The sequence below is a fragment of the Xylona heveae genome, assembly GCF_001619985.1.
Source record: "Xylona heveae TC161 unplaced genomic scaffold L228scaffold_4, whole genome shotgun sequence".
NCBI lineage: Eukaryota > Fungi > Ascomycota > Xylonomycetes > Xylonales > Xylonaceae > Xylona > Xylona heveae.
In genome coordinates, this window is record NW_017264196.1 from 2,351,157 (window position 1) to 2,378,059 (window position 26,903).

General features: G+C 47.9%; 11 protein-coding genes across 11 annotated transcripts; 5 read left to right on the forward strand and 6 right to left on the reverse strand.

Annotated features, from left to right (window-relative positions):
* Positions 1-276: 276 nt before the first annotated feature.
* Positions 277-2,960, reverse strand: L228DRAFT_210169 (glycosyltransferase family 66 protein; the record flags this gene model as incomplete). Its single annotated transcript, XM_018329842.1, has 6 exons — positions 277-547; positions 606-1,761; positions 1,824-2,417; positions 2,506-2,586; positions 2,676-2,699; positions 2,831-2,960. 6 exons carry the CDS (start codon positions 2,958-2,960, stop codon positions 277-279), a joined length of 2,256 nt encoding a protein of 751 aa, XP_018189454.1.
* A 320-nt stretch (positions 2,961-3,280) lies between these two features.
* Positions 3,281-5,930, reverse strand: L228DRAFT_246750 (cytoplasmic dynein-like protein 1 intermediate chain 2). Its single transcript, XM_018332485.1, has 3 exons — positions 5,618-5,930; positions 4,745-5,569; positions 3,281-4,689 (listed from the first exon to the last, which is right to left on the reverse strand). The coding sequence occupies exons 1-3, from the start codon at positions 5,741-5,743 to the stop codon at positions 3,574-3,576; spliced, it is 2,067 nt and encodes a 688-aa protein (XP_018189455.1). The 5' UTR covers positions 5,744-5,930; the 3' UTR covers positions 3,281-3,573.
* A 117-nt stretch (positions 5,931-6,047) lies between these two features.
* L228DRAFT_246751 (hypothetical protein) lies at positions 6,048-6,932 on the forward strand. Its single transcript, XM_018332486.1, has 3 exons — positions 6,048-6,246; positions 6,340-6,529; positions 6,642-6,932. Exons 1-3 carry the CDS (start codon positions 6,223-6,225, stop codon positions 6,716-6,718), a joined length of 291 nt encoding a protein of 96 aa, XP_018189456.1. The 5' UTR covers positions 6,048-6,222; the 3' UTR covers positions 6,719-6,932.
* A 75-nt stretch (positions 6,933-7,007) lies between these two features.
* Positions 7,008-9,915, reverse strand: L228DRAFT_246752 (glycosyltransferase family 39 protein). Its single transcript, XM_018332487.1, has 4 exons — positions 9,792-9,915; positions 9,390-9,696; positions 7,684-9,325; positions 7,008-7,624 (listed from the first exon to the last, which is right to left on the reverse strand). Exons 2-4 carry the CDS (start codon positions 9,648-9,650, stop codon positions 7,164-7,166), a joined length of 2,364 nt encoding a protein of 787 aa, XP_018189457.1. The 5' UTR covers positions 9,651-9,696; positions 9,792-9,915; the 3' UTR covers positions 7,008-7,163.
* A 277-nt stretch (positions 9,916-10,192) lies between these two features.
* Positions 10,193-12,439, reverse strand: L228DRAFT_126548 (hypothetical protein). The gene is made up of 4 exons (XM_018329056.1): positions 12,342-12,439; positions 11,445-12,281; positions 10,937-11,372; positions 10,193-10,869 (listed from the first exon to the last, which is right to left on the reverse strand). Exons 2-4 carry the CDS (start codon positions 12,173-12,175, stop codon positions 10,519-10,521), a joined length of 1,518 nt encoding a protein of 505 aa, XP_018189458.1. The 5' UTR covers positions 12,176-12,281; positions 12,342-12,439; the 3' UTR covers positions 10,193-10,518.
* A 445-nt stretch (positions 12,440-12,884) lies between these two features.
* On the forward strand, positions 12,885-14,347 carry L228DRAFT_282578 (alkaline phosphatase-like protein; the record flags this gene model as incomplete). The annotated part of the gene is made up of 1 exon (XM_018336019.1): positions 12,885-14,347. One exon carries the CDS (start codon positions 12,885-12,887, stop codon positions 14,310-14,312), a length of 1,428 nt encoding a protein of 475 aa, XP_018189459.1. The 3' UTR covers positions 14,313-14,347.
* Positions 14,348-15,052: 705 nt separating this feature from the next.
* Positions 15,053-16,899, forward strand: L228DRAFT_282579 (general substrate transporter; the record flags this gene model as incomplete). The annotated part of the gene is made up of 3 exons (XM_018336020.1): positions 15,053-15,480; positions 15,547-16,546; positions 16,629-16,899. The coding sequence occupies exons 1-3, from the start codon at positions 15,231-15,233 to the stop codon at positions 16,897-16,899; spliced, it is 1,521 nt and encodes a 506-aa protein (XP_018189460.1). The 5' UTR covers positions 15,053-15,230.
* Positions 16,900-17,567: 668 nt separating this feature from the next.
* Positions 17,568-20,241, forward strand: L228DRAFT_246756 (putative MFS siderophore iron transporter). The gene is made up of 4 exons (XM_018332488.1): positions 17,568-18,257; positions 18,328-18,598; positions 18,665-19,013; positions 19,069-20,241. The coding sequence occupies exons 1-4, from the start codon at positions 18,013-18,015 to the stop codon at positions 19,998-20,000; spliced, it is 1,797 nt and encodes a 598-aa protein (XP_018189461.1). The 5' UTR covers positions 17,568-18,012; the 3' UTR covers positions 20,001-20,241.
* An 82-nt stretch (positions 20,242-20,323) lies between these two features.
* On the reverse strand, positions 20,324-21,743 carry L228DRAFT_276635 (TfdA family taurine catabolism dioxygenase TauD; the record flags this gene model as incomplete). The annotated part of the gene is made up of 4 exons (XM_018335625.1): positions 21,488-21,743; positions 20,927-21,413; positions 20,550-20,845; positions 20,324-20,502 (listed from the first exon to the last, which is right to left on the reverse strand). Exons 1-4 carry the CDS (start codon positions 21,735-21,737, stop codon positions 20,324-20,326), a joined length of 1,212 nt encoding a protein of 403 aa, XP_018189462.1. The 5' UTR covers positions 21,738-21,743.
* Positions 21,744-22,186: 443 nt separating this feature from the next.
* L228DRAFT_260654 (hypothetical protein) lies at positions 22,187-24,494 on the forward strand (the record flags this gene model as incomplete). The annotated part of the gene is made up of 5 exons (XM_018334278.1): positions 22,187-22,397; positions 22,482-23,233; positions 23,291-23,684; positions 23,743-24,034; positions 24,093-24,494. Coding segments are annotated over 5 exons (2,051 nt in total), but the record flags the coding sequence as incomplete, so codon positions are not given.
* Positions 24,495-24,933: 439 nt separating this feature from the next.
* L228DRAFT_282582 (hypothetical protein) lies at positions 24,934-26,766 on the reverse strand (the record flags this gene model as incomplete). Its single annotated transcript, XM_018336021.1, has 1 exon — positions 24,934-26,766. One exon carries the CDS (start codon positions 26,764-26,766, stop codon positions 24,934-24,936), a length of 1,833 nt encoding a protein of 610 aa, XP_018189464.1.
* Between the last annotated feature and the right edge of the window lie 137 nt (positions 26,767-26,903).

Consider the following 26,903-nt stretch of genomic DNA (forward strand, 5'->3'; position numbering starts at 1 on the left):
AAGCGATGACTTAATAGCTGCCTAATCAGAACGTGAAAGACTTCGTGTGCACGAACGTTGATTTTAGAAACGGACGGAGGGACTTTTGGATCTAACAAAAGTGGCAAAAGAGATTCGGAAAGTGAGGAGCCCAAATTCGAGGAACAAAGAAAATTGATTCATCTATATAACAAGGCAACATTATAAAACAGAATGCCAACATCTACCAGCAACTCTGAATATCAGTAGAAGGGTATGCTGGAACATTTTATGATCCACACTGCACCATCTAAACTTTTATTCCACCCTAAGGACAGGGGCACTTCTTCTCTTGGAAGCCTTCTTCTTCTTGTTGCCCTTGTCAAAGGCCGTTGCACTGGCATGGTCTCTTCCAACATTGTCCAGGTCCTTTACCTTGTAAATGCGAATGATCCAGTTCTCACTCGTAAACGCTTCTTCGAGGGTGTTAAGTTGCGGTCCTTCCGCTGGCAACCGCGACCCACGGACACGATCAACAGCCTGCCCAGCGGGGAACAGGGAATTATAATTGTAGTACGACATTTTGTACCTAGATTGTTCGTGAGCCAGGTGAAATCAAAAGAATCGGGGATAAAGCGAAGCCTTACATCAAGCTATTCCTCATCGTGGGGGTGGCTTCATCGTCAACGCGATATTCACCTCGCGCAGTAAAAAAGTCTCGTTCCTTGACCTCATCTGGCCAGATTCCCTCAGCAATGCGGACCATCCACAGAAACTTGTTGATGTCATCTCCAGAATATCCTAGTAGGCCGCCAAAAACCACCAGCACATAGTCGACGTCATGTTGTCTTAAAATCGGATAGCTGACTTCCTCTCTGGAGCTCATTGCTTTGCCGACAGTGGCAATATGAGTGTTATTCCAGGTGTTATTGTCAACCAAGGTTGGACGGTCGGCCATGCCACCAATTTGATAGCCATAATCCCACCAAGACATAATCTTCGCGTTGTCAGGAGTGTTTTGGCGTAGCCAATAGTACGCTTCACGGTAGTCATCAATGATATGCTGAGATCCGTCTGGAAGTCGACTTGCCAGGACAACGGATGGCGACGAGTATGCATTCGAGGTAACCCAGGTACAGTGGAGGACGAAAAGAAGGAGGAAGGTCGTGATGGTGGCCACAATGGACGATTTGGTGACGCTTGAGTAAATACCGACAAGAGGATTCCGTATTGAACGCAGAGAGGTCGCGACAGCTGCGACTGGGTCCTTGACGTCGTCCTTGTCCGAATTCGCTGCCGCCGTTTCTGCGGAGGGAGATTCTACAACAATGAACGTATCAAGAATCGACGAAAGCGCCATTGCCGCAGCAACACAAACGACCGGGGTGAGGGTAAGCATCAAGCGAACCATTACTCCAGCGAAGTAACTGGCCAAAACCGCATAGATGACAATAAACACATGCTCATCTTTGAGGTTGCGGAAGCACATGTAGACTCCCGCCGGGAAGAGCCAGATGAGCATATTCAGGTCAAAGAAAAACGCGGGCCAGGCAGTCGGCTGATGTTCAGAAACCGAAGCAATAATTGGAATATGAATCTTGGCATAGCCGGTATCCCAAAGGGAGTAGAATCGACCAGTCCACGGTGCGATGACACCACTGACTGTTAAAAGAACCAACGCCCCCAACGAGACCGCAAAGATAACGAGCACTAGTGTGCGCAGGAGCGTTTGGAATTGGCGACTCGGAAGCTGTTGACGAACAAAATCAACGAATGCCACGACCTGAAGGAGACCAAAAACGCCTAAAGCACATGGTGAGCGTGAAAAGTCCTATAAATCCAAATGTAGGATGGATAAAACGTACCCAAAGCAGACATATGCTCGCTAGTACGGACAGGAGAGAAGCCAACAAACGGAATTTGCATGCTGGCCAGAGTGCCCAATGCGTACCACGTCGTATAGCTAACATATAGACGTGGGCTGTAACGGCCCATGGCTATGAGCACAAAGGCATGTAGTGGAAGTAGATTTGTGATGAAGACGTATCCTCCCCATGCAGAGACCATGTAGCCATAGAAAAGTGCCGTCAAGGCAGCCCACATGGCAGATCCATTCTTCAGCGACTTGATCCAAAGGTAGAAGGTGAACACAAGAAGGAAGATGGCAATGGCCTCATTATCATAGCTTCCCGCGACGGATCTGGATATGTAACCCGGTGCAATTCCCATGAAAACAGCAGCAAGAAGGCCTGCAGATGGTGAAGTGGACATTTCCGATGTAAGAAGGTAGGCAGCGAGGGAGGTCAGGCCAGAGAATGCGGGGGCAAGGAGGACGCAAATATTCCGAATGTCAACGGGGATTGACAAAAGCCGGAGAATGTGGTAGATTACGCCGCTTGTTACCATGAGACCGGGATAGAGTGTTCCACCAGTAACCCGTCCAAGTGGATGCCATGTTCCTAAATCCTCTCGTCAGTTTCAAGGAGGCTTTCGACCGGGAATGACCCGCAACAAGGTGGCTAAAAGGCGAATGCGCTGAGCACTTACGGTCATCAAACCAGTCCCAGAAGCTGTAAAAGCCATGTTTAACTAGGTATTTTGTAGCTCGAAAGTTGAACCAAGGATCGACTGAGAGAATCATTCAGCAACAGCACCTAACCAAATCACTCCTATCATAGGAAGCCAGCGACGGTATGACGTGCGGGACGGATACTGACATTCGTGAATTATACTTTCAAAACCTATATGACAGTTAGCATGACAATGTTTTAGAGTAGGAGTGAATTAAAAGGCAATTAGAGGGCCAGGTTCATTGAATTGGCGGAGCTGGATCTCGGTGCTGGAGCTGGGGTGGGAGCTGACGAGTACGTACGGATTACGCTGAACAATCGACTGGCGACGGCGGCAGCAGCAATTGTGCAAAGAATAATCAATCGTAGAAGACCCCGGGTATTTCTACCCGTACTTCCTTGAAGAAAGATCCCCAAGGGATTGTTAGACATGTTGACCGTCGGACTGTTGAAGGACAGATTGTTGCCAGACCTCCACGTAAACCGCGTAGGGATCGGGAAGCTCCAAGGTGGTCTCTACTCTAATGCCACACCCGCTTACCCGCTTCCGCATTTCCCCAGGTACACCTCGCACCCTCGATCGGGGAGTTTGAATTGGTCTGCCGATACAACAACTTAAGGTGGGCAGAGTCAAAAAAGATTGTTACCCTGGGACTCCTTTCCTTAATGATTGAATCGATTGCCGTTACTTGGACGCAAAGTTGCCAGGCCTATCGAAAACTACTCACATCTATTTGTGTCTCATGTTTCAATGGGTGTGAAATATTGAAGATCTCGTTGTTGAGCTTGTAGATCTATATAGCCCTAGGTGGGCAACCTTTTCTCTGTGGGCTGATCAAAAGAGAGGCAGTGAGAGATATACACGTCGACAAAGTCATATTACCTAGGAACGAAAGAATTTGAAACATTGTTGCATAAATGGCTTGCCATATGATTCAACCTGGGGTATAAGCTTGACTCTTTAAAAACTCCAGTCGCCAAGTTTTCCTATTTCGCCTAAACACACTTGAAGCAAATGAAAATCTAAAAAGAAATAGCTCGTTGGCTACTGGCCATCGAGGACTGTTCCATTATCCAGCTTTCCGAGCAGCCGCTTAAAGTCAGTCCACTCTTCCGGTCGAGCATTCTCAGCACCACCAAGTTCATTTCCGACTTCGAAAACAGTCACAGCACCATCCACGCCGCCTGTAGCGATACGCTTGCCATCCACACTCTCCCAAGCACATTTATTAAGACTCTTGGGAGAGATTCCGAAAGAGTTGCTGTCCCGAGGCTGCGCTGTAGCGACTGGCACTTCGCAGTCTACCAGTAAATTCCAAATTGCAAGACTGCCTGATCCATCGACAGAGGCAAAAACTCCTGGTTTGACGGGGGACCACTTAGCATCATAGATGATGTCTTCCCGTCCTATTTCAAGTAAAGGAGTGACTGTATCTGGCGTCCCCGACACGGCGCCTGCCGATGCTGCGGCGGGGGCCCGAATTTTCCAAAGCTTGGCCGTCCAGTCCAAGCTGGAGGAGAGAACCATATCGCCAAGGTCAATTGGGCCGCGGAAAGGATGAAAATCGACCGACATGACTGGAGCAGCGTGGCCACGATAGCATATACGCTGATCGATGCCTGCCTTTGCGCCTGCTCTATCATAACGATGACAGGCGTAGATGGTGCCTTCCTCCGACCCCACGAGGAAGTAAGTAGGATCAGCATGAGGAAAAGCCATGCAGGTCGGAGAGAGGTCCTCGAGTCTAGTAGGAGGTGGAGCTACAAGCTCGAGAATTTCTTGTGGTTGTGACAACATATCAATCGCCCAGCTGCAAATAACTCCGTCAGTAGAACAGCTGATGACGTTATTGGCGTTTTGTGTCCCGACAATATCAACGGAATAGACGGGATGAGTGTGCCCCGAGCTAGTGAGAGGAGTCTTTTGCACCGGATGAGATTTCGCTCGTGTGTCCCAAAGTAAAATCTGTCCACTATACGAACCACCAATGATAAGATTAGGATGAAACGGGGAAAATTTTGCGGTGAGTATATCCGACTGAGCTTGGAAAATATATTCCGCGCGATCGTGAAGGTGTGAGTTCCAAACTTGGACAAGGCCGGCAGGATCGTGCGGAGCGGAGGGAGACTTTGTATATGAGGCAACAAGTAATTCAGGAAACTAGATACACTTAGCCTAGATGCAGCGCAAAAAAAAAACAATCTAATATGCTCACCTTTGGGGAGAAGTTTAGGTCTGTGACCATGCGCTTTTTGCTCCATCTATCATCCCAAAATCGATAGAGTTCACGTAATTTCCCCCCACGTTTTCCGTGTGTACCTTCATACGCATCGCCATCGTCAATGTCATACAAACCCCCAAGAGTATAGTCGGCTAGCACGTCATATTCGTCCACTGCTTTCTCCGCAATTTTAGTAGATCGCTCGATAAAATCCACGTATTCATCCGTCGAAGTTAAAGCGGCTAATTCCTCTCCACTCAATGTTGCTGCCGGATAGCTTTCAAGAGGCTCTTTTTGATCCATCCCAGCCCCGCTTTTGGTAGCTTCATCATTCAGCGCTCTCAGCTCCTCCTCGATTTCTTTCCGAAGACTTTGCCTGAGTTCCTCGTCCTTCTCCCTTTCCCTTCGGCTAACGCGTTTAGAAGAGCGCGAGGGATGTGCTGGCGTATTTGATTCATCCTCTTCTTCGCTTGTGAAGTCTTCCTGATCCTTGTACTGAGGTTTCCACGGTTCGATTGTTTGAACAGCTTTACTGTATGTCGTAATCTCTTGAACAGGCGCTGGAGTAAAGTCGAATATAGTGCATAAGGGGGCTGTAGATAGATTCTGAGCTGCGTGGTTAGGTGTTCCGACATTCTCGACGCTGACTTGACTGGCGCTTAAAACGGAATTTGGTCGGCTTGCTTTTGTGGTGGAGGCTGGGGTGGCATCTCCATCTTTCTGTGCCACTGAGCCGGGTCTGCTCTCACCCACAAGACTTGTAATGAGGTCTTCAAGTTCTCTCCGGTGGTCGGCCCGACTAGGTGAAGGAGGGACAAGCTACATCCCGTAAGTGTGCGAACACGAGCTACTGAATTGGGATATCACCTCTGATGTTTCGGCCACATTTTGCCTGTTCGCTGTGAATTCTTTCTGTCGAAGTTCACGCTGACGCTTCAGCTCGGCGAGCTTTGCCTTCTTGGCTAAAATCTCTTCTCGTCGTTGCTGGAGCATGGCGTTTATCAAGTAAAGGATCCTAGAATAGCCACCAGACGCTGCCTAACCAGGCTAATAGACTTCCATAAGAGAAGGTCCTACTAAAGCTTGACGGTATTCTCACACCAAATTCAAGCTTTTGCGTAAAAGCGAGGTACCCCTTAGAAATTGAAAATTCTCTTGATTTGTTGGCGACTTGCCTTGGTGTTGACGTTGTCCCAATTCAGGAACCCGTGGTCGCGGGATAAACACTTGCTTACGTAATATCTAATTCGGGGCGATGGTGCGTCCGAAATGGGGGATGGACAACTTCTTCCTATCGTACTACACCACGCATTAGCTTCGGTTTCCGGTCCGCGACGAGCTGCTGATACCAGTGATTCTGTCCGAAATTCTTGTAATTGGCTTCGTTAAGCGTCACTGAGGCCAATTGATCGGGTATAATTTTGTCTTGAGCTTGTCCAAGAACAATCGCGGCACGACCGGAACCTGAGAAAATGTCGTCTTCAACCGGCGTTAACGTAAGTTCCCCAAGTCCTTCCGATCCCAAGAAACATATTCTCTGCATATTTGCAGTCATTGCTTTCTAGATCTGAATGGTGTTGAAATTTTAGGTTTTGCGCTACTCGGCCCTTGTTCTGGGTGTGTTTTACGGCCTCACGCACCAGGCTTCCCTTACCGCCCAACAGAAAATCGCGCAGATTGATAGAGATTACGAGAAGAAGGAGAGCTTGATTGCTCAGGCCAAGGCTGCATATGTTCAGAAGACGTTGCCTGCGGAGAAGAAGACTGCCAGCGGTGACAGTACGTCCCTCAATGATGATATTTTGCCGTTATAATCGGCTTAGTTGCGGCTTTGGCGACCTTGTCGCGGACATCCATTTGTATGAGTCGGCAACTAACATTTCTTCTGCAGTCGTAACGGACCCGAACGACTCCAAATTCGATCTAGAAGCATACCTGACGATGAAGATGGCGGAAGAAGCGAAATAAAGCGGCATTGCTGATTTGGCTCGAGCGAACGGTTTTGGGGCTCTTTGCTGGGAAATAAACGTGGACTCGCGATGCGTGGCGGGGTGTTCACGTGAAGGGTCTACCTCAAAGGTGTATTGGCCATTGTATTTGGATGTTGGCTTCTTCAAAAGCTATAGATCTTCTCGAGGATACACACATTGTACTACTGTATCATATAACATCCGTCTTTTGTTTCCATAAGCGTTTCCTCTCAGAATTACGCTGACGTGAATGCATGTTTCTGATACGAAATCTAATCAATTTATAGGTACGCTTTAATATGACATACTAACACATGACAGAGAATAAGAAACTAAATATTTGTTGTTTTGACATTCTGCTCTTCTGTCCGGGGCTGTCAAGTTGTCGAGAATTTTGTAGTTTCAGGATAGGGACGACTGAAGCTTCTGCGATCCTCAACTGTCTATTTTGCAAAATGAAGATCATAGCCCAGCCATTTACGGGCGTTGATCTGAGCTGTATCCAGTCCAGGCGTACCATAAGTGAGAGGAGCGAAAAACCACCAACCCCAAATTACGGCAGTCATAATCACTCCTGTCGCAATCCAAGCAGCCATGAGGCTTTGTTGACCTAAACGCTGCCGAACGGCGGAGTGGTGCCTTTCCGTCCCAGGGGAAGACTTTTTCTTTGCCTTTGCATCGCTGCTTAGGGACTGTGGAAAGTCGTTTTGTCCCGAGGATTCGATATTGAAAACAAATTCAACCAGGGCTCCAGTAACCAGAGTCGAGGCCAGGTGTGCAGGGAGGTAATGATGGAGGAAGAGCTGACGACCCATGATATAAAAGGGTATGTAGTGGGAAGCCCAGGCGATGAAGAAGAAGCCCGTTGAGTTATAGAGGTGGGATCGAGTCCCTGGACCCCACACTGAAATTAGAAATCTGTCAAACAGCCATATAAACGACGACGCAACATGGGCAACTTACGTTCATCTAATGCATCGATCCCTCTCCTTTGAGAGAGCTGATCCGCACCAACTATACCAACGAAGACAGCCAGCAAGCTGCTTGCAATCCACCAGCCAATTGGATTTCCGAGGAAATAGATTTGTTCCTTAGTGTCATTCTGGGTCCAGAAACTAACTCCCCTCAACAGGAATGGCCACTGCGTTGGGTTGCTCGCGTAGGGGTGATGGCTTGTCAAAGCATTATTGTGGAAAAACATTGCGCGTTGAAGCTCCAAATACTTCTTCCAAAACGGCATCGTCTTTACTTTACGCGGGGTTTTTACCGAGCGCTCACTATCGGAGGGGAGAGATGGAATATCCTCAGCGTACCAGATATTACTGGTTTGCTGAAGGTTTTTGTTACCATTGATCTCCGCCTGTTGGAAGGCCCACTCTGGCAAAGGAGTAGTATGTGTCCACATAGCAACCTTTGACGGAAAGTGCACGAGTTTGAATTGTCCCGACATCGTTTTAAACTCTTGTCCCTCGAATCCATTTTCGATTCTCAGCTCGAACAATGTATCATTGTGACGGTCGCCGTTGGCGTCCTCTAGAGAGACTGTCGTAAATTCCTGGTTGGTTGGATAATAGGGAGAAGCGACATCGTGACTGAGCAGAATCGAGTCTGTGCCCATGTGGCGCAGTTGGACAAGATCTCCGTGGTGGACATGGTGGCCGAGATCGCCATCGGAAAATTGCTCCGAAGGCAAAATCTGCCAATAGTTGTTCGTATCGTTATGGGGGTAGCCAGTCACCTGTTGTCCTTGACTGGAGATGCGGCCATCGTCATAGCGAAGGGGATATCTGTCCGGGTGGCTGTGGAGGTAGGTTTTCGTTTCCTTGTGCCTGATGGTTATTGTGTCGTAGTAGTCAATGCCGACTGACTGTAGAGTCATGATGTTATCGCTCAGAGTCTCCTGGAACTCGGGAGTCATGAAGTCGTCGCCAGGTCCTGATTTGGTGAGAATTGCAAAATGAACCTGAAACCAGAAGAGGTAGAAAAAGTATGGGACTACTGTGAGAGCAAAGAGACGAGCAAGGAAATGCTTTCCAAATTGCGGTAAGCTCAAGGCACCTTGCCTACGGTTGATATCAAGGAGGCCCCACAGGTCAGCGACGACGGCCGCACCAATAGTGACAAAGGTAAAAAGTCCGACATATTTTGTGGAAATAACACAACTCAGAGAGATGCCAGTGAGAAGGAGCCATTTCCACCATTTTCGGGTGAATGGAGTATAACGCAATTTGTAAAACCGAATGTAACATAGGATACTCAATGCCATGGAGAAGATCAACGTCGCATCGAGCAATATGAGTCTGGTCTGTCCAATCTGACCATTGTCGAAAAGTACTAAGCCGGCCGCGAGGACGGATGCGGGCAAGGAGTAGCCGGATTCCCACATAATTTGGAACACTGTCGTAACGGTCAAAGTACTCAGCAAGGCAGGTAAAGCTCTGAATGCGACGTAGGGCACCTTATTGGTGATGTACGAATCGCCGATGTTATCGAAGAGGAAGTGGCCGTCATATCCCACTAACCAACCGACAAAGGCGAAGAGAAGCTTTCCAAAGGGAGGGTGAACGTCAAAGAAGTATGTTCGTTGGAGATAGTATGAAGCAAACTACCATTGAGCTCATGTAAGCATTGCATTCACGATCGCCGGGACGAATCTCGAAAGAGCTTACCTTGCCGAAATGGACTTCGTCAAAGACGACTTCGTTCGGATGACCAAGGTTCCAAAATCTCGTTGCGAATGCCAAAGCGCTGATGAGAACCAAAGCAGCCTTGTAACCCCATCCAGATCGCTCCGGTTCTTTTGCAGACTGTATTGTTTTGTTTCCATGGTCCGCTGTCCCATTTCTTGGTGTTGAAGGGGTCGGGGTTGAGCCACGTTTTGACGATTGCCCACCACGATGCCTCACGGCCGATGGAGACGGGGAGGACATTGTGTACCTTTTCGTAATCGGCACAAAGCTAAGCTACTGCTTATTGCTAAGCAATTGGAAATTTCAGAATTAGCTTCATGTAGGTTCGTTGTAAAAGTGCAAAGGATTGAGGTTGAGGATGCAAAACAATGAAACACTCACGTCTTCACCCTTTTATGATCGTAAGTTCTTTTATACAAGATCGTGGAGGCCTCGAGAATCCCAGGGCCTCCGACGGTGAAATTGCACTGGGTGAACCCAAGCTTGCAGATGGCCAGATTGCAAGAAAGCTCCTGATGAGTTTCTGCCAAGGGATGACCCCAAAAGTGGCGGAATTACAACCCTCGCTTTCAAACGTGGCCCAAGCTCCCCTAGCCGCATGGCTCTCGGCAACTTGGGACGCAAATAGAAACATAAAGTTCGCCTGGGACTGCCATCACGAATTAATGATTGCCCTTTTCGTTGAAAGATTTTAATTGTTAGGTACTTTAATGAAAAAGATATCTTGTAAATGAGGAAGTATTGGCTCTGATCATATGACCTCAAACTGCGGTATATCGATTGCTTTGCAGAGTGGCAATAAAAAATTGCCATTTTAAAATGCGAAAACCCAAGATATTCAAATAAAATTGATACGACGTCTACAGAAAAAGCCTTGGTACTTTAGCCTCATCTACTGTATTTGCCTATACTTTAGTATTTCTGACCCTTTCTATGCTGACGTGACTATGAAAACCCGATCGTCATGATTTTATGATTTGTATCAAAGGACCAATCAGGGGAACCAAAAAAAAAGCAGACCATGAATAGATCATTGATGATCAAAAATGATGTAGTATAGCGTTTGACAGAAAACGTATGGGTACTGCGCCAGATTGAACCTTGACAATTAAAATTGAAGAAGAAGTGGAAAATCATCTAAAGGAGCGCTAACGCTTGCGGAATCATTTTCTTCTTGACCAGTATCGAACCAAATGCCCTCTATGTTATCGAGATTTGGCATGAATTGACTCAGAGGCGGACTAAGACTGAGAGAACGTGACTCTGCATACGTGAACATTTTCTCTTGCAGTAGCTCCAATCTCGGATTGCCACCTCCTCGAAATGACTTCAAGAACTGTCCTAAGTTTGAAAGAACCTCTCCGGGCCCGATTCGCATCAAATGAGCATGAAGAACGCTAGTAGGTCCACATATGAGAACATCCGCCAGCGATATTGCAACCTCTGTCAATTTCATTTCCTATAAGGAGAAGAGCAAATAGTTAAAAGGTAAAGATTTAAAAAATTTCGGTCATCGAGATACTCACCATTCCGAGACCATGCGCTTCCAATATTTCTCGCGGAAAATTGTTGAGATATGACACGACATTTCTCGCAACGCACTCCGGAAAGGCAAGATGCATTGCGTCATTGCTTTTCAATGCAGAGTTCAATGGAAAATTAAACATGACCGATTTCCACAGAACAATTCGCATCCACTGTTGGGTAACGAGGAAGTCTGCTTTGACAATCCCGTCGGCTGACTGGATTTGTGGGATTGCCTGCAATGCCGTGTCGTATTGGACGAAGAAATCGGATGTCTTGGTGTAGGGAAGAGTGTCCATGGCATGGCCAAAAGTGTGAAATAGTCGACATAGCGAAACAAAAGATACCAGCCTGGCTGCCTTGGGGCCCGGTCCTAACTGTGGAGGGGGAGGGCTCTTCTGTAAAAGTCGTGAAAGCCCAAAGCGAGTCGTGTGACCCCTGTTGAGACGTTCGAGATGAAAGGTTAGCAATTTGGAATTGGGGACGAGTCGTCGAGCAACAACGACTCACCTCTCTGTGATGAAGAGCAACCAGAGAATTCGACGTTGGAGCTGTGTATCAGATATCGCGGCCTCTTTCGAGGGCTGCTCATACTCTTCCAGACCCAGGAACTGAGCGAAGGTGATTGCCTCTCGAAGGAGGAGTGTTGCTTTACAGACTTGACCATGATTGGCGGAGAAAATATGCAAGAAGAAGGAGGTTAGAAGGACAGGAATAGAAGGCTGCTCTTGGTCCATGTATTTTGCCCTCGTCCGCTCCGACTCAACTGCTAGGCTCAGACCGTCATATCTCTCATGGCCGTCATGTGGTGGCTTGATATTGAGCTGCACAATCGTCACCGCACATAGGGCAACCGCTAGGGCATAGGTCTCCCAATCGTTGAAGTCATTAAGGCGTCTGGCTATCTCGTCTGTATCGATGACAGGCCACAGCGGGTACAATTTTTCATTATAAGCAGCCAAGAGGCTCAATAAGATAGACTGGGGGATCCGTGCATCTGGGAAGGTCGTTGAAGAACGTTGATTATAGGTAGGCTTTGAAACATGATCTTTCCGTCTCAAATTTTGTGGAGAAGGACGTCTCTTCAGAGCCCAAGGACCCTTAGGGCCAGGTTTGGCGGCTGGCCTTGCAACTCTGCAGGGAATGGACAATTCTTTGCATCGTTGGCAGGGAACTTCCCGGTTGCAGCGAATCTTCCTCGATGCACAGGCATCACAGGCCCGACCATGATTTCTGTGCATTTTGGCTTGGCTTTGTCTTTGCACCCTTTGCAACAGTCATGATTATTTGCTCTTGCAGAAGTTGAGAAGCTGTCGAAACAGACAAAGATGCAGCGGAGCGGATAGACTGAGGAATAGTCAGCATGTGGCTCTATATGCGCTTGCAATGATACAGGGAGAGACTGGCAAATAATAAGCTTCAGAGGGAGTTGACGCCATTTGACGCTAGTATTCACAATCATGCGAATCTGGCTGTCTACCGGGTAGCGAAACGCATTCCGTGGGCGATTCCCAGGTACACGGTTGACAGCCATACCTCCCCTACCTACCTTACCTACCGTAGTTTAATCTCCACTAAGCGGGGACCCTTATCAATAACGCAATCGCCAACCAAAGAGTTGTTTTGCTTTGGCTGGTCTTCGTATAGCACTTGCTACACGAGTATGCTCCGATATCAATGATATGTTTCTAATTTACTTCAGTGGGCCTCGCTTGATGCTACTTTTGCGTTGTAGTACTGCACTAAACTTCTAGTTGATCATCCCGACTACCACTCTGCAACAGTAATAATCTCCCCGCAAAAATTCTTCCGTGCTCCAGTTGATAAGGCAATTTTTGCAGCACCCCTAATCGTTGAAATAAGACCAGAAATGGATTTGGATTACATGCACTCCGCTTTCTTCACTTTCCGTAACACTTTTCATTCCATCTGACTCACGGCTTTGACTCGATGGCCGCCCCTAAAAATGTTCTTCTGGTCGTCGCCGATGACCTGGGCAAATCTCTGGGCTGTTATGGAGAGACGGCTATCCGTACGCCTCACATTGACGCGCTCGCCAAGGATGGCACGGTCTTCGATAATGCCTTTGCCAGCACGGCTTCCTGCAGTGGAAGCCGCTCGGTGATTTACACAGGCCTCCATACCCATGAGAATGGCCAGTACGGGCTCAACCACTATACGCACCACTTTATGACATTCGATCACATCCCAACGGCGCCCAAGCTTCTCCGTGACCATGGCTATCTTACCGGCATCGTCGGAAAGATCCATGTTGGCCCCTTGTCGGTGTATCCTTGGGAAGTAGTCAGGGAGAGCCCAACTCGGGACGTCACTTGGGTTGCAGAACAAGTGGATTCCTTTCTTCAACAGGCCAAACAGGAACAAAACCCATTCTTTTTAGCCGTGGGCTATATGGATCCTCATCGCGACTCTACACGTGGTGGCTTTGGCAATGGCGATGACCAAGTCGCGGCCGAGGACCCGGAATATCAACCTGAGAACGTCAAGGTTCCGGAATTCCTGAGCGACATCCCCGAAGTGCGCCAGGAACTAGCTGAATATTATCGCTCCATTGGCAGAGTAGACCGAGGACTCGGACTACTGATAGATTCCCTTGAAAAACATGAGTTTGATGACAATACATTAGTCATTTTTATGAGCGATAATGGCCCGCCTTTTCTGAATTCCAAGACGACTCTTTACGACGCCGGCATTCGCCTGCCCTTGATCATTCGTCAACCAAATGGCCCCAAGAACGTATTCAATCCGAACCTCATTTCTTTCGTTGACATTCTGCCGACAATTCTCGACTGGACTGGGTATCTTGAAAATACAAACGTTCCCTCCCGACGAAAGGGACGCTCGTTGCTCCCTATCCTCTCCGCGACTTCGGTTGCAGATAAAAGCTGGACAAAGGTCTTTGGGTCGCACACTTTCCACGAAATTACCAACTATTATCCAACCCGCTTCCTCCGCACTTCTCGCTACAAGTATCATCGGAATGTGGCTTGGAAATTGGATTTTCCGTTTTCGACCGATCTATATGCGTCGTTGTCATGGGAGGGCATTCGAAACCACGGCGAGCAAGTTAAAATTGGGAGCCGTCCGCTCAAGTCATACATTCAACGGCCGCCGGAAGAGCTCTACGACATGCAAGAAGATCCTCGCGAAGTCACTAATCTGGCCTCAGACCCGGAGTATAAGGACTTGTTGCGAGACCTAAGACGGCAATTGGAACAATGGCAACGAGACACTCAAGATCCTTGGTTGGTCCGAGATGGGGTTTCATTGCACGAAATGCAGGGTCATATTGACGCGGGACTGAAGATTCCCGACCGGTTTGATTTTGATGTCCACGCCCCCGGCTCTCGAACCTAAATGAGTTTTAATAATGATCAAAAATAATACCCGATGAGATTGGGCTCATTGCAATTGGCAAGCGATGGCTCTATCTTTTTGTACAATGTCTTGTATGCCTTCCTGTACATACAATCCCACGAAAAACCAGTGGTTTCCAAAAATTTTATAAAATGGAATTTATTCACAGGCCGTTCTCAAACATGTGGATCTGTGTCTAAACGCATGTTGAATTTTCTCTTGTGCCTTTAGACCAACTAATTTGAGCCCATTTTGTATAGCTATGTAAAATGTATAGAAAACATACACCACAAAAAAGAAGAAGAAAAAAAGAAGGGAAAAGTTGGCCCTACTTCTTTCCAGAGCCTTGAGAGACCCTTTTATGAAACGCGACCACGACAATACAGATCCAGGCGGCAAGATTCCAGAAAGGGAAGAAAAGAAGGACCCACTGAATGGCCAGAATGACCTAATCCCTGTTCGGCGCATAGATGATCAAGGTTCGCCGAAGCCATTTACATGGCTAGAAAAATCTCTCCGTTTCATAGACCTAAGGATTTGCAATTATAAAAATGGGAAGTTTCAATATGAAAAAGACGCATGAGTTACTCATTGGAAGGATGACAGTGCCATTAGGCTCATGCACGTGGCGCTTGTCAAGAATGGCGAGGTCTGGATTTTGCATGGTTTGCCGATCAGTGCGTCGCCAGCGTCAGCGGGGAGATTCTTATCTCCAAAATCTCTCCGCTACACGGCTCGACGCCCATCGTCTCCATTGTTAGCCCCCCTTCGCTTGTCAATATATTCAATTAAGTGTATTGTGCAATTCCTGGGGAAGATCACGAAAATGCTTCAGAGAATTGTATATATATTGAATTTAAAGTATGCAAACGTCTTTCAGGATGGCAAGGATCAGCGTTCTCAAAGGCAGCAGCAGCAATGGCTCCAAGCTTTCTTCCGAAGAATAGGTTTTCCCAGCACTTGACACCGAGATTAGGGGCCGCGATTGCCTTGATCGCCCTGTCCACTTTGAATTATGGCTTCGACAACCAAGGAATTGCGACGAGCCAGGCAATGGCAGCGTACAAAAAGCAATTTGGAGTGTATAATCCAAAGACCAAAACATGGGCTATTCCGACATATTGGACCTCGCTTTTGAATAGTTTGAACTTTATCGGTTTTGCAGTCGGTACGTTTTGAAATTTACAAGAAAAATTTGAGAAAGACACGGTCTGATGATTTGGCCAAATTTTAGGACTCTATCTGGGTAGCTTGATTAGTGCTCGATATGGGCGCAGAATGTCAATGTTTTGCATGTCAATCTGGGCAATGATGTCGGCGACGGTTCTCATTACTTCATCTACGATCGAGCAGGTGCTCGCCGGTCGTATTTTAAACTATGCGTATGTTGGCATGGAACTGTCAACATGCCCGCTCTTTCAGGCCGAAATTGTCCCTGCGCCTATTCGTGGAATGGCCGTTGGCACCTATCAAGCAAGTCTGCTGCTTGGCGGAATTATTATTAACAGCGTCTGTCGCGGCACGAGCGAGATTCAATCTAACGCTGCATGGAGAATTCCTCAGGGCCTCTTTTACATTGTCCCTACCATTGTCGCTTCGGGCGTGTGGTTCATCCCCGAGTCGCCAAGATGGTTGTTGGTAAAGGGCCGTCCTGAAGCCGCATTGGAGTCGCTTCGATTGCTGCGTGGCGCCAGGCCCGATTATGACCCCGAGGAAGACCTTGAGAATCTGAAGATCTCGTTGAGTGAGGAGCAGAATCAGGGCTCCTACAGGGATTTGTTTCGGGGAAGCAACCGGAAACGGACTTTTATTGCGATGGGAATGAACTTCTTTATGCAGGCAACGGGCTCTCCATTTACAGCGGCATATGGAACTTTATTCGTGCAATCCCTCAACTCGCTGAACCCATTCGATTTTTCCATTATGAGCTCCTGCATCAACACAGTTTCAAGTTTGGTCGCCATCTTCATCACGGATAAGGTCGGACGGCGACCCATTCTAATGATTGGGTCGTTTCTGCAGATTGTTTGGCTCTTCACCATGGGTGGCGTGGGAACGATTGCTTCTCCAACCGCTGCACAGAAGCAGGTTATTGTTGCTGCCACTGCATTGTCCTCGGCTAGTCTATGCTTCAGTTGGGACCCGCTCAATTACATTGTGACGACGGAACTTCCTGCTCTGCAGTTGCGCGACAAGACTCAGCGTGTAGCGTCTATCGTGTCAATTGTCACCAAGTAAGTGCTTCATCCTTTGCGCTCGTGATGCAAAAATTCCAGGGAAAGGAAAAAAAAAGGAAAGAACTAACATATTGAGCAGCTTTGCCTGGTCATTCAGCGTTCCGTACCTGCTCAACGCTCCCTATGCAAATTTGCATTCGAAAGTCGGATTCATCTTTGGAGCTCTAGCGTGCCTTTCGCTAGTGTTTGCTTATTTCTGCGTCCCAGAGATGCGTGGCAGATCCCTGGAAGAAATCAACCAGTTGTTCCAGGACGGAGTTTCCATTCGAGACTTTGGAAAAGCGCCAAGGGTAAAAGCCGAGGAAGATGAAGTCCAGGAGCTGCCAGTCGTCGATAAATCTGGTAACTAACATATTATGGAGTCATTTTTATGGGATAGGATTTATTTGATATATGGCGAATTCGTTTAATAGATGGGATATGGGTTAAAATCATGCGGAGGGTGCTTGCATGGAGGTCGGCGACTGAAAGAATTAGATGCTTCGATTAGAATGTGGCTTTTTTAATTTTCCTTTAATTGCACACGAGATAAGCCCGCTCTAGAGAAAAAGTTGAATTGCAATTGACATACCTTAAGGCAAAGCAGTCATGTCCCATTGCTACAACTCGAGGCCTGTAGGCATTAGTCAGCAGGAAGCAGCTTTGTGCTCGAAGAAATGATTTGTATTTCTTCTTACCGGATGGTCATCTTTCCGAACGACTGATTGCCTAATAAATGCCACTATAATAGCTGCGTACAAGGGCATCCTTGTACAAAGAAGGAGATAATTCCCCTCTCTCCATTCCGGCGAGAATCCGTCTGGATGAGAAAAGGACGCTAAAACGGAATGCATGCCGGTAACCAATCTAATCAGATGATCTTCCCCACCTGGGTAGGGTCATTAGAGAAGTTGGGGCTACGGTAGTAGTTAGTGTGATGGATGGAACCAATAAACAGCGGTGTCACTCCAGCACCAATCTCCTTCAAATATTAGCACCTCCTCACGATCAAACTGAATGCTTTACTATTGGGGAGTAAGCTCCGAATGTGGGATCAGTCAATATGTACCTCAACCAATTCCGATGCCATCCGAGAAAACTTTTCTCTCTGCTGTCAATCCGCCCCACCTGGTGGGCTGAATACGAGGCGCAAGAAAGTTATCAGATTTTCTCAGACAGTGGGTCATCTCAAGACCGCCAACAAATGAAACTTCGATGGCTACTCTGATGGAGCTTCGCTTAGCAATAAATGACACTATATGTCAGTTAGCAAGGCGGGAAGACACGCCGTCTGCTCGGTCCTACCGAAGTAGCACATGGTCATGACATTCGCTCGTCCTGACTAGGCCGACTTTGGGGGTTTATCAATCAGTGCATCAGCCGGGCATGACCGTGAAGTGTGATTTATTAGGGCAGAGATCCCCAGTGCGTGCTTTGTTCATGTCTCTCCAATCTACTTTTCCTCTTTTTTGGGTTCAACGAGAATGGGTCTTCGGACACCCTTTCACCGTAAGACAACGGACGATGCAGTCACTACGGTCGATGTAGACAAGAACGATGATATCAAACAAGACCCTGCCACGGACGGTGCCGCTGCTGAACGCAATGGCGCCGGCAGCGAGGAACGACAAATGGAGATTTCTGAGGAAGAACTTCAGCGTGGTGTTCAGGATATCGAGGCCATGACTCAGAACTGGTCCAAGTGGTCGTTGCTTGCAGTCTTTTTGAAGTATGCTTTTCTTTCCCGGTTGCCGACCAAGCGTATGGGCGTACACCCATCTAACATGACTGCTCGACAGCATCTGGATGCTGTACTTTACAAATGCATTTCAAAGTTCGATCCTCTACAGCTTGATCCCTTATATCGCGAGTCAATGGCAATCGCACTCTCTGTTGAACACCATTTATATTGTCGCTGATGCTATCACGGCTGCTTGCTACGTCCCTCTTGGCAAAATCATGGATCTGTGGGGGCGAGCAGAAGGCTTCCTTTTCATGACGGTCTGCGCTACTGTGGGCTTGATCATGATGGCGGCATGCAATAACCTTGCCACTTTCTGTGCTGCATATGTGAGACTGCCACGGAAAGGTAGCCCCAAAGATTTTCACTTTCGCAGCTAATCACTCTTTGCCCAGGTGTTTTACTCGCTTGGATTTGGCGGTATGACATATTGTGTGGATGTGATCACGGCCGATGCATCCATGCTGAAAAGTAGAGGCTTGGCGTACGCTTTCACTTCCTCACCGTACATCATCACAGCCTTTGCTGGACCGAAAGCAGCTGATGACGCTCTGGGTTCAAACGGTATCGGCATGCGATGGCCTTTCGGCATCTTCTCAATCATATTTCCCATCGTGGCTGCCCCTCTATATTGCGTTTTGAAGTACAACGTTCGCCAGGCTGTGAAGGCTGGCCATGTGGTCAAGGAAAGGAGTGGCCGGAATGTATTCCAGAGCATCTGGTTTTATATTATCGAGTTTGATGGTAAGCAAAAATAGTCTCCAAGATCTACTGGGTGCAAAACACTTACTTTGAAAAGCTGCCGGTGTCATCTTCTTCTCTGCCGGTCTCGTTTTGTTTTTCCTTCCATTTGATATTGCTGGTAGCGCTCCTAGCAGCTGGGACACACCCTACATAATTGTTATGCTTGTGGTTGGGTTCGTCTTGCTCATCGTATTTATTCTTTGGGAGACCTTCGTGGCCCCCAAGCCTTTACTTCAATTCGGCTTCCTATACAACCGGACTGTTATCGGCGCATGCTTGTTGGATGCAACATATCAGCTTTGCTATTACTGCTGGAACAATTACTTTCCTTCTTTCTTACAGGTGGTAAATGACCTGACCGTGGCCGAGGCCGGATATGTTGGCAACACCTTTGACGTGGTGTCTGGCGTCTTGCTGCTGATTGTCGGTGCCTTGATTCGAAAGACTGGCCGTTTCAAGTGGCTTTTGTGGGTTGCCATTCCACTCTACATCTTTGCGCAGGGATTGATGATCTACTTCCGTCGCCCTAACCAATCTGTCGGGTACCTTGTCATGTGCCAGGTCTTCATCTCCATCGGTGGAAGTGTTTTTATTATCGTTGAACAGCTCTCTATCTTGGCCGCCGTCAATCACCAGCACGTGGCTTCTGTGCTTGCTCTGCTCAATGTCGTCGGCACCGTTGGCGATGCCATGGGTGCTACTATCTCCAGTGCAATTTGGCAAAACACTTACCCACATGCTCTGAAGATGTATCTCCCCGAGTCAGCCATGTCAAACTTTGAAGACATCTACGAACAGCTTGATACTCAGATGAGTTATCTAAAAGGGAGTCCCACCAGGCTTGCAATCCAGCGTGCCTATGCCTATGCCCAGACAAGAATGCTTGCTGTTGGAACCGGTATCATGGTTCTCGCTTTCATTTGGACCATGATGATTAGGAACATTGACCTAAAGAAGGTTCCCCAAGTCAAGGGCATGGTCTTCTAAATTGTGAGAAGGGTTGATTTCATTGCCACTTTATGTTGACTCTATTCCTTGTCTCAGTCGTCTGCTGGGGGCCGTGGGCGCCGGAAGTCTACTCAATTCAGATATATTTAACCCATGACTTGATCTATAGTATCTTATCTAGTTTCATCCTGACTTGAGCAACTACCTAGTATACAGAATAGCCGCTATATCAAGGACTTAGAAAATGAATACATTCACATTGAGTTTTGTTTTGTTCCCACTAAACAGGCAGTGGTTTCGAGATCAAATTCTCCGCCTTTTATTACTATCATATGGTTTTTATTCTCGATTACCACCCTCCACTATGTAGCTACATTGCTACTACGGATGGTGGCTTCCAGCGGGAACACTGAGTTCTCAACTGTCACACCTGCATAAACCCGATCAAATCGCTCCTTCAGGTGTAATGCTTTTGTCCATTCATACTCGGGATCACGCAGCCAAAGTCGGAGAAGGTGGCGTCTACAGACTGGCATTAGCTCTCTCCCCCGGCTAGAAATCGATGTCAGTACACTTACTGTTTCTTACTGGAGTCAGTAAATGCCCCTCTGGCATGCAGAATGCTCAAGTTATTGGCGAACTGGATGTCGCCTTTGTGAAAGTCTAGCGAAATAGCTTCCCTCTCAGCCGTAAAATGAACGGCATCTAGGGCCTCTGCTTGGGCTTCGGTAAGTGGTGGAATGTTGGCCGACCGCTTGCAGTCCATGTAACCAGTCAAGTTCCTTCGGGAGTATTGGATGATAAGTCGCTCAGGGTCTGCGTCTGTAGCAGGCTGGTAGTATAGCAGGGGCCGCAGCTTGTATTGGTCACCGGCCGGAGCAAAACTGGACAAGTGTTATATCGTTAGTCCTTTCATAGCTATTTCGATGTAGTAGAATTTGGTCTTGGGTACGCGGTAAGCTTACTCGTCAAAAGGCCAAGGCTCGGAGAGCGTCTTGATCAAATCAGGGCGCGTAGCAGCAAGTACGTTATAAACATGGCAGGTACTTGCAAGATAGCTCTCACCACCCGATTCACTTTCGCTCAAACAGAAGAGAGCAATAACATCGCCAGCATCAGTGTGGAACACCTGCTTATCGGCAGTCACCACAGGACCAGGGATGTCCTTAGAGTTGCTTGACTGACTCAGATCCTTAACATGAGCAACAAGGACATCGGCTGGTCTGCCTTGCCATTTGTTGTCTTGGCGACCACGAATAGGAGCAACATGTGACGAGAGGCCGGCGTAAATGATAACATTCTCTTCGCGGGTGTAGCTGTCTACAGGAAGACCGCGGATCACTTTGAAACCACGGCCATTATGGACCTCGTTGGAGATTTCACGCAATACCGCATGCAACTTGGGCAAGGGAAACGTGTCTGGGGAAAGCTCACCCATCGGCTTGTTCAACACTATTGAGAAGTTAAAAACTATCCGTAAACGTGGCCTTTTTTTGTTGGGAGGGCGGATGTAGATTCAAGCATACACTTAAAGTGTCGAAGAGCATTGTTGATCTCATCGAGGTCCTCGGCCGTCAGTTGGTAATTCCAGTCGTACTTGTTGACTAAGGAATTGGCATCCCAAACAAGATCGCCAGATAAACTAGAGGGAAAGCCCTTGGGAAGCTGCTTATCGAGCTTCTCGTTTTCTTGTCTGCGCTTGCCGCGTGCCAGATATTTGTCATAATTGGGCATGTACCCAATGTCGGCATGTCCATTAGGATATGAAAAAGTCATATTGACATTGCATAAAGGAGTGATAATCTCCTAATTTGACAGAGAAAAGAACAGATCAGAGACATATATATAGACATGATATGCTGCTTCCAGCTTTTGTATTCAGACTCTATTTCGAAGATGACTATTAACATAAGTACAACGATGTTGCAATCTAACATTCAGATTGCGAAATCGTTTCACGCAAACCATTAGAAAACTTTTTCTTCTTTCCATACCAATGGATAATGAACGGCGGGGTAATAAAAAACAAGGGAAACTTTTGGAACGTGTCGACGGCGTCGGAGTCGGCGTCGGAGTGGCAGTCGGAGTGGCAGTCGGAATAAATATCGGAGTGTCAGGCCCCGCTAAGCCCAAAGTAGGGTCAATCGACTCAACTCCGATCGGAATTGCTTATACAGTACGAAAAAAAGGTAAAATCTTCAAACTACGGCATTTCCGATCTATGTGAATGTACATAATGCCGACTCTGAACTCGAACCGCCTGACGTCAAGGTCCGGCAAGCTTCCCGCATGTGACCCATGTCGGGCAATGAAGCTGCGATGCGACCATGGGAGACCGGCTTGTTCGAGATGTAGGGAAAGAGGCAGAACTGCTGACTGTGCATATCGGGCGAGACCATTCAGAAGACCCTTTGGTCGGACTTCAGACGAGCAGAAGCAAGTGAACCCCAGTCTCGAATGGCACTCTGTGCGTGGCTAGTGTTGTGTGGCATCATATTAACAATATCAACACCGTTTTAGGCCCAGAGAAGATGAAGCAAGCTCTGTGGTGCCAAGTCCGGGACTTTCCAGAGATCCGGTAGTCCCATCCGTTCAATATCCCAACCCGGGCTATTTAGGATCGTCTAGCCATACGACACTCTTCAATCAGCTACAGCTTCCAATAGATACAGAATCTGGTGTTTCGAGTCGAGAGACCGAGTATACCTCAACCGCACAGACGGATTATGTAGTTAATGATACCTGCATCTCAAGGGGCGCAGAGCTTATCCTCGAACTGCATCGTGTATCTTTGATCCAGCCGTTCGCCCAGCTCTTCAAGAAATGGGAAAGCACAGGAACAAATCTTGCTCTAGCCGGTCCCTTCACCGGGCCTTGTGCATCCACAGCTGTACACACACTGTCACAATGTGATGGAACACTTACAACTGCCACAGCCATTTCCAGGAACCTCTTTTATCGTTCCCGTCGTCCTATATCCTTCAGTTCAGATACAACATTTGATGAATACTGTATTAACTTCTCTGGACGAAACGCTCGATGGGAAACTTTTGGACTCTTCTTCACTGCCGTTTGTCGAGCCTCTGTAGACCTGGCTTATGCAGAACCTCTCTATGGCTCGGAGCAACAACGCCGTAAAATCCAAAAATTGACACTCTCATACTCAGACCAATGCTTAGACCTTTGTCTACCGCTGGATTGTATGAATGATTTGCAACTTTTTCTCCAATATGAGAATTTTATCTCTCATTCGCAGGTTGATGGTGATCAGAGTAAGTGATTTTCGTCTTAGAAGCTATGCAATTCGAAATACCAAGAATTTATTCCAGGCTACCTCTCTTGGCGGAAACTGGGAGACGTAGCAGCCTCCCTATTCGCTCTTGGCTACCACCAACAACAAACAGAGTCATTTCGCGCTACCCCTCACTTCCTTCGTGATCTTCGCCAAAGAGCTTTTTGTCGGACATACTCAGCAGATAAAAATGTGTCAATATTTCTCGGAAGACCACCTCGAATCATACGCAAGTTTTGTCGCTTTTATCTTCCAGGGAAACATCCACAGGACACCCAGGAAGCGTCTCGCAAGCCAGCAGTCTGGGACTTTGCTGAAAAGCCGGATTTCATCACGGACTCCAGGTGGGCCGCTCTTTGTGCAATATTAAAGGAGGATATATTGGATTTGTTTACCGAGGAAAACTATGACGAAAGGGTCCGACAGGCACGGTACGTGGTATTGATTCCTATGCTTCTGGTTTAGCTTACGACTGACGCTATTATCAAGGCTTATAGATGATGATGCCCATGCTCAATGGAATGCTGTCCCTAATATCTATCGTCTTGAGTGTAGTCTCAAGGCTTGTGACCGTCGACCAGTGGAGCGTGACTTGATGGTCAATATGAAGCTCAATTATCTTCATGTACAATTTCTTTTACGGCTGGCATTACTCCGCCCTATTACCACGGATCCGGATCAAGAACTAATTCGTATTTCTACGGACATGCTTGGTCTTGTTGTAGAGACAATTATGCTCAAGGACCAGATCATCAATTCTGGCACATCGTTAGTCTGGAAGGTAAGTCAGGGACCTACACATTGGAATGAATTAACTCATCCATATTTTAAAATTCAAGGTTGCATACTATGGCTTATCAGCCGCTGGGCTGATATCCCTAACCCTTATAAACCGATCCTTTGCTACAGAGACCCTTTACAGTAGTATATCCAAAGTGTTCCAAGACCTGAGCATCCTGGTAGGAGAGATTGAATGTGGAACACTAGTTTATGTTGACTCACCCAATTATGCCCTACTGGCTCGTGCCTCTGAAACAATTAAGAGTCTCCTGGACCGCATAATGTCCCCTTTATGCAACATGACAACAGCTTTGGGCAATCAACCAGATATGCAAGTAGAGTCCGACCAGATGACTACTTCGGAAGATGGCACCTGGGGGCTGTGGGACAGCAACAGTCTCCAAGATTTTGAAATCAACTTCTGGCACAATCTTGCTGTCCATCCTTTTCTTAGTCATTAGACGGAAAAAGTCTATAGAAGAACAGTTTATTAGATCAAGCATTAGTCAATTAGCATGACTCATGTCATTAAGTACCAATGTTTTTCCAACTTAGCACCGACCTACACTACGGAGCTCATGTAGTCACCTGCAAGAGAACCCTACTGAAGGTAGATTTACACATACGTTCTTTTGTTTTATTATAAGCCATGGGATGAGCCGATAGATTCGTCTGGCCCTCACCTTCTGGACAGTATAAGTACATTAAATAGCATGCCGGTTTCTACATCAGCACCGTTAGCTCATGCTTTACACAATCAAACAAATCTATATAGTCAAAACATTGAGATAATAATCAATGACATTCATTAAATCAGTCATCGCTCAATGGACCCACTAAATTCGTTGATAAGCACAGGGATGCTCTAGAAATAAAATTAAAAAAGGGAGAAGAGAGAGCCTATACGCGACTTCCGACCAACTGCTTCGATACTTCCGTCGCAGACCGCTCGCCGCTGCGCACCGCGCCCTCCATGAAACCTTTCCACTCGACAGAAGTCTCTGTGCCGGAGAAGTGAACGTTCCAGAAGGGCTCGCGGAGTGCATCCCCCGCTGCAGACAGAACTCCCGGAGGTAGAGAGGGGCAGGGGCAGCCAAAGCCAGAGTACTGCTCTGCGGTCCAGTCGTGCCAGACTGTGGTCAGGTACTCGCTGAGAACGCGGGTCTTGTCGCTGTACATCAGCCCGATCTGCTCGAGCAGTGAATCCGTTCTAATTTTATCGTCCTGCTGAGACCACGTTCGACCCGTATCACCGCACAGGAAGCAGGTCAGAATCCAGGCATCGTCTTCCGGGGAGCTGCAGTCCCTAATGATAGAGGCAGGACCTGTGAAAGATTGAGCAAGTCCGCAGAAGCCCTTCTCTGCCCAAAAGGGATTTTTGAAAACAAGCATGGCTTTCGTGAAGTATCCATAGGTGTACGAGTCGACTAGCAACTGCTTGCGTGCTGGAAGCGTAGGGGTGAACTGAATGCCGCGAAGAACGGGACTGGGAACCGTGGAAATGACCTTGGACGCTTGGAAGATTCGATTACCGGTTTGGACGTACACACGGTTTGGGTATGATTGGTTCACTGCTGTCACAGGGGAGGAAAGAAGGATGTTTTTTGAGGGGAGAGACGCAGCTAGGCCTTTGCAGATGGACTGGGTTCCCTGGCGAATGCGCAGATACTGGCCCCCGCCAACGCGGTCGGAGCGCATCTGGAGGAGTCCGCCGCCGGCTTTGCAGTGGTGGAGGAAGTAGAGGGCTGATATGTCCTGGGGCTCTTGGCCCAGCATGGCACGGGACCAGATTGACGCAGACGCAATGGCGGTTTCGCTTGCATTGCGGCTGCAGAGGTAGGCGAGGAAGGTCATAGCATCGTGGATAGGGTTTTGAGGATTAGCAGAGTCGAGCTGCTGACAGTCTGCTTCGACAAGATCCCGAATTTCGCCGAGGTGCTTTTGTGTTTCGGTGTCAAACTGGGCGGTGGTTAGTTCAAGAGGATCGGATGACAGGAAGGCAGAAGACCGATAGCTTACGGGAAGCCCGCCGTACGCAAAGACGTGGCTGCTGCCGGCCTTATCCTGCGCGAGGCAGTTGCCACTAGTGTTCTGCGTGATGAACTCGACTTCAAAACGCCTGGCCAGCTTGGAGACTTTGCTCTGGTTGGTGTTGTTTAGCCAGGAGGCTCCGATATCGACAATGCCTTTCCCGTGGGACAAAGAGGCGCTCCACGTGCGGCCTCCGACGCGGTCACGGGCCTCAAGGACAAGGCATGAGAGTCCGGCTTGAATGAGTTGATCGGCTGCCGTGAGACCGGACAGACCAGCGCCGAGGACGATGACATCCCACGCCTTCTGGTCGACAGTGGGCAGTGGCTGCGGGATGGAATGGGAGATGGCAACTTCAGCGTCGAGGAGGAATTGCCATCCGGGCTCCGCCAATTGAGTCACCGGGACAAGGTTGATAATGGGATTATGCCCGCGCAGGAAACGGTGGAGGTGGCGGGTGTGTTGGAGCTCTCGGCGATTATAGTTGACAATGTAAAGGGTCAGGCGGGCGATACCCACGATGGAGCCACCGGCAGCTAATAGAGCCCGGTGAAGGTCCAAAAGCGAGAGAAGGACCTGAGAGTCAAAGTCTGCAGGGACCTCATTCGAAACGGGAGAGCGTGGTTGCCCAGAAACGTGTATCAGACCCATCGGGGCAGTCCCCAACGGCGCTGATGCAATTGCATTCACTGGGGGAGCCATTACCAGTGATTAACTGCTTGGTCGAGACATGAAAGCTAAAACAAAGATTACAATTGCTTGGCCGGCATGATGATGGCTTAGGGTCAGTCCTCCTACCTAGCAGTCACATTGTGTTTTATTTTATTTTATATACTATA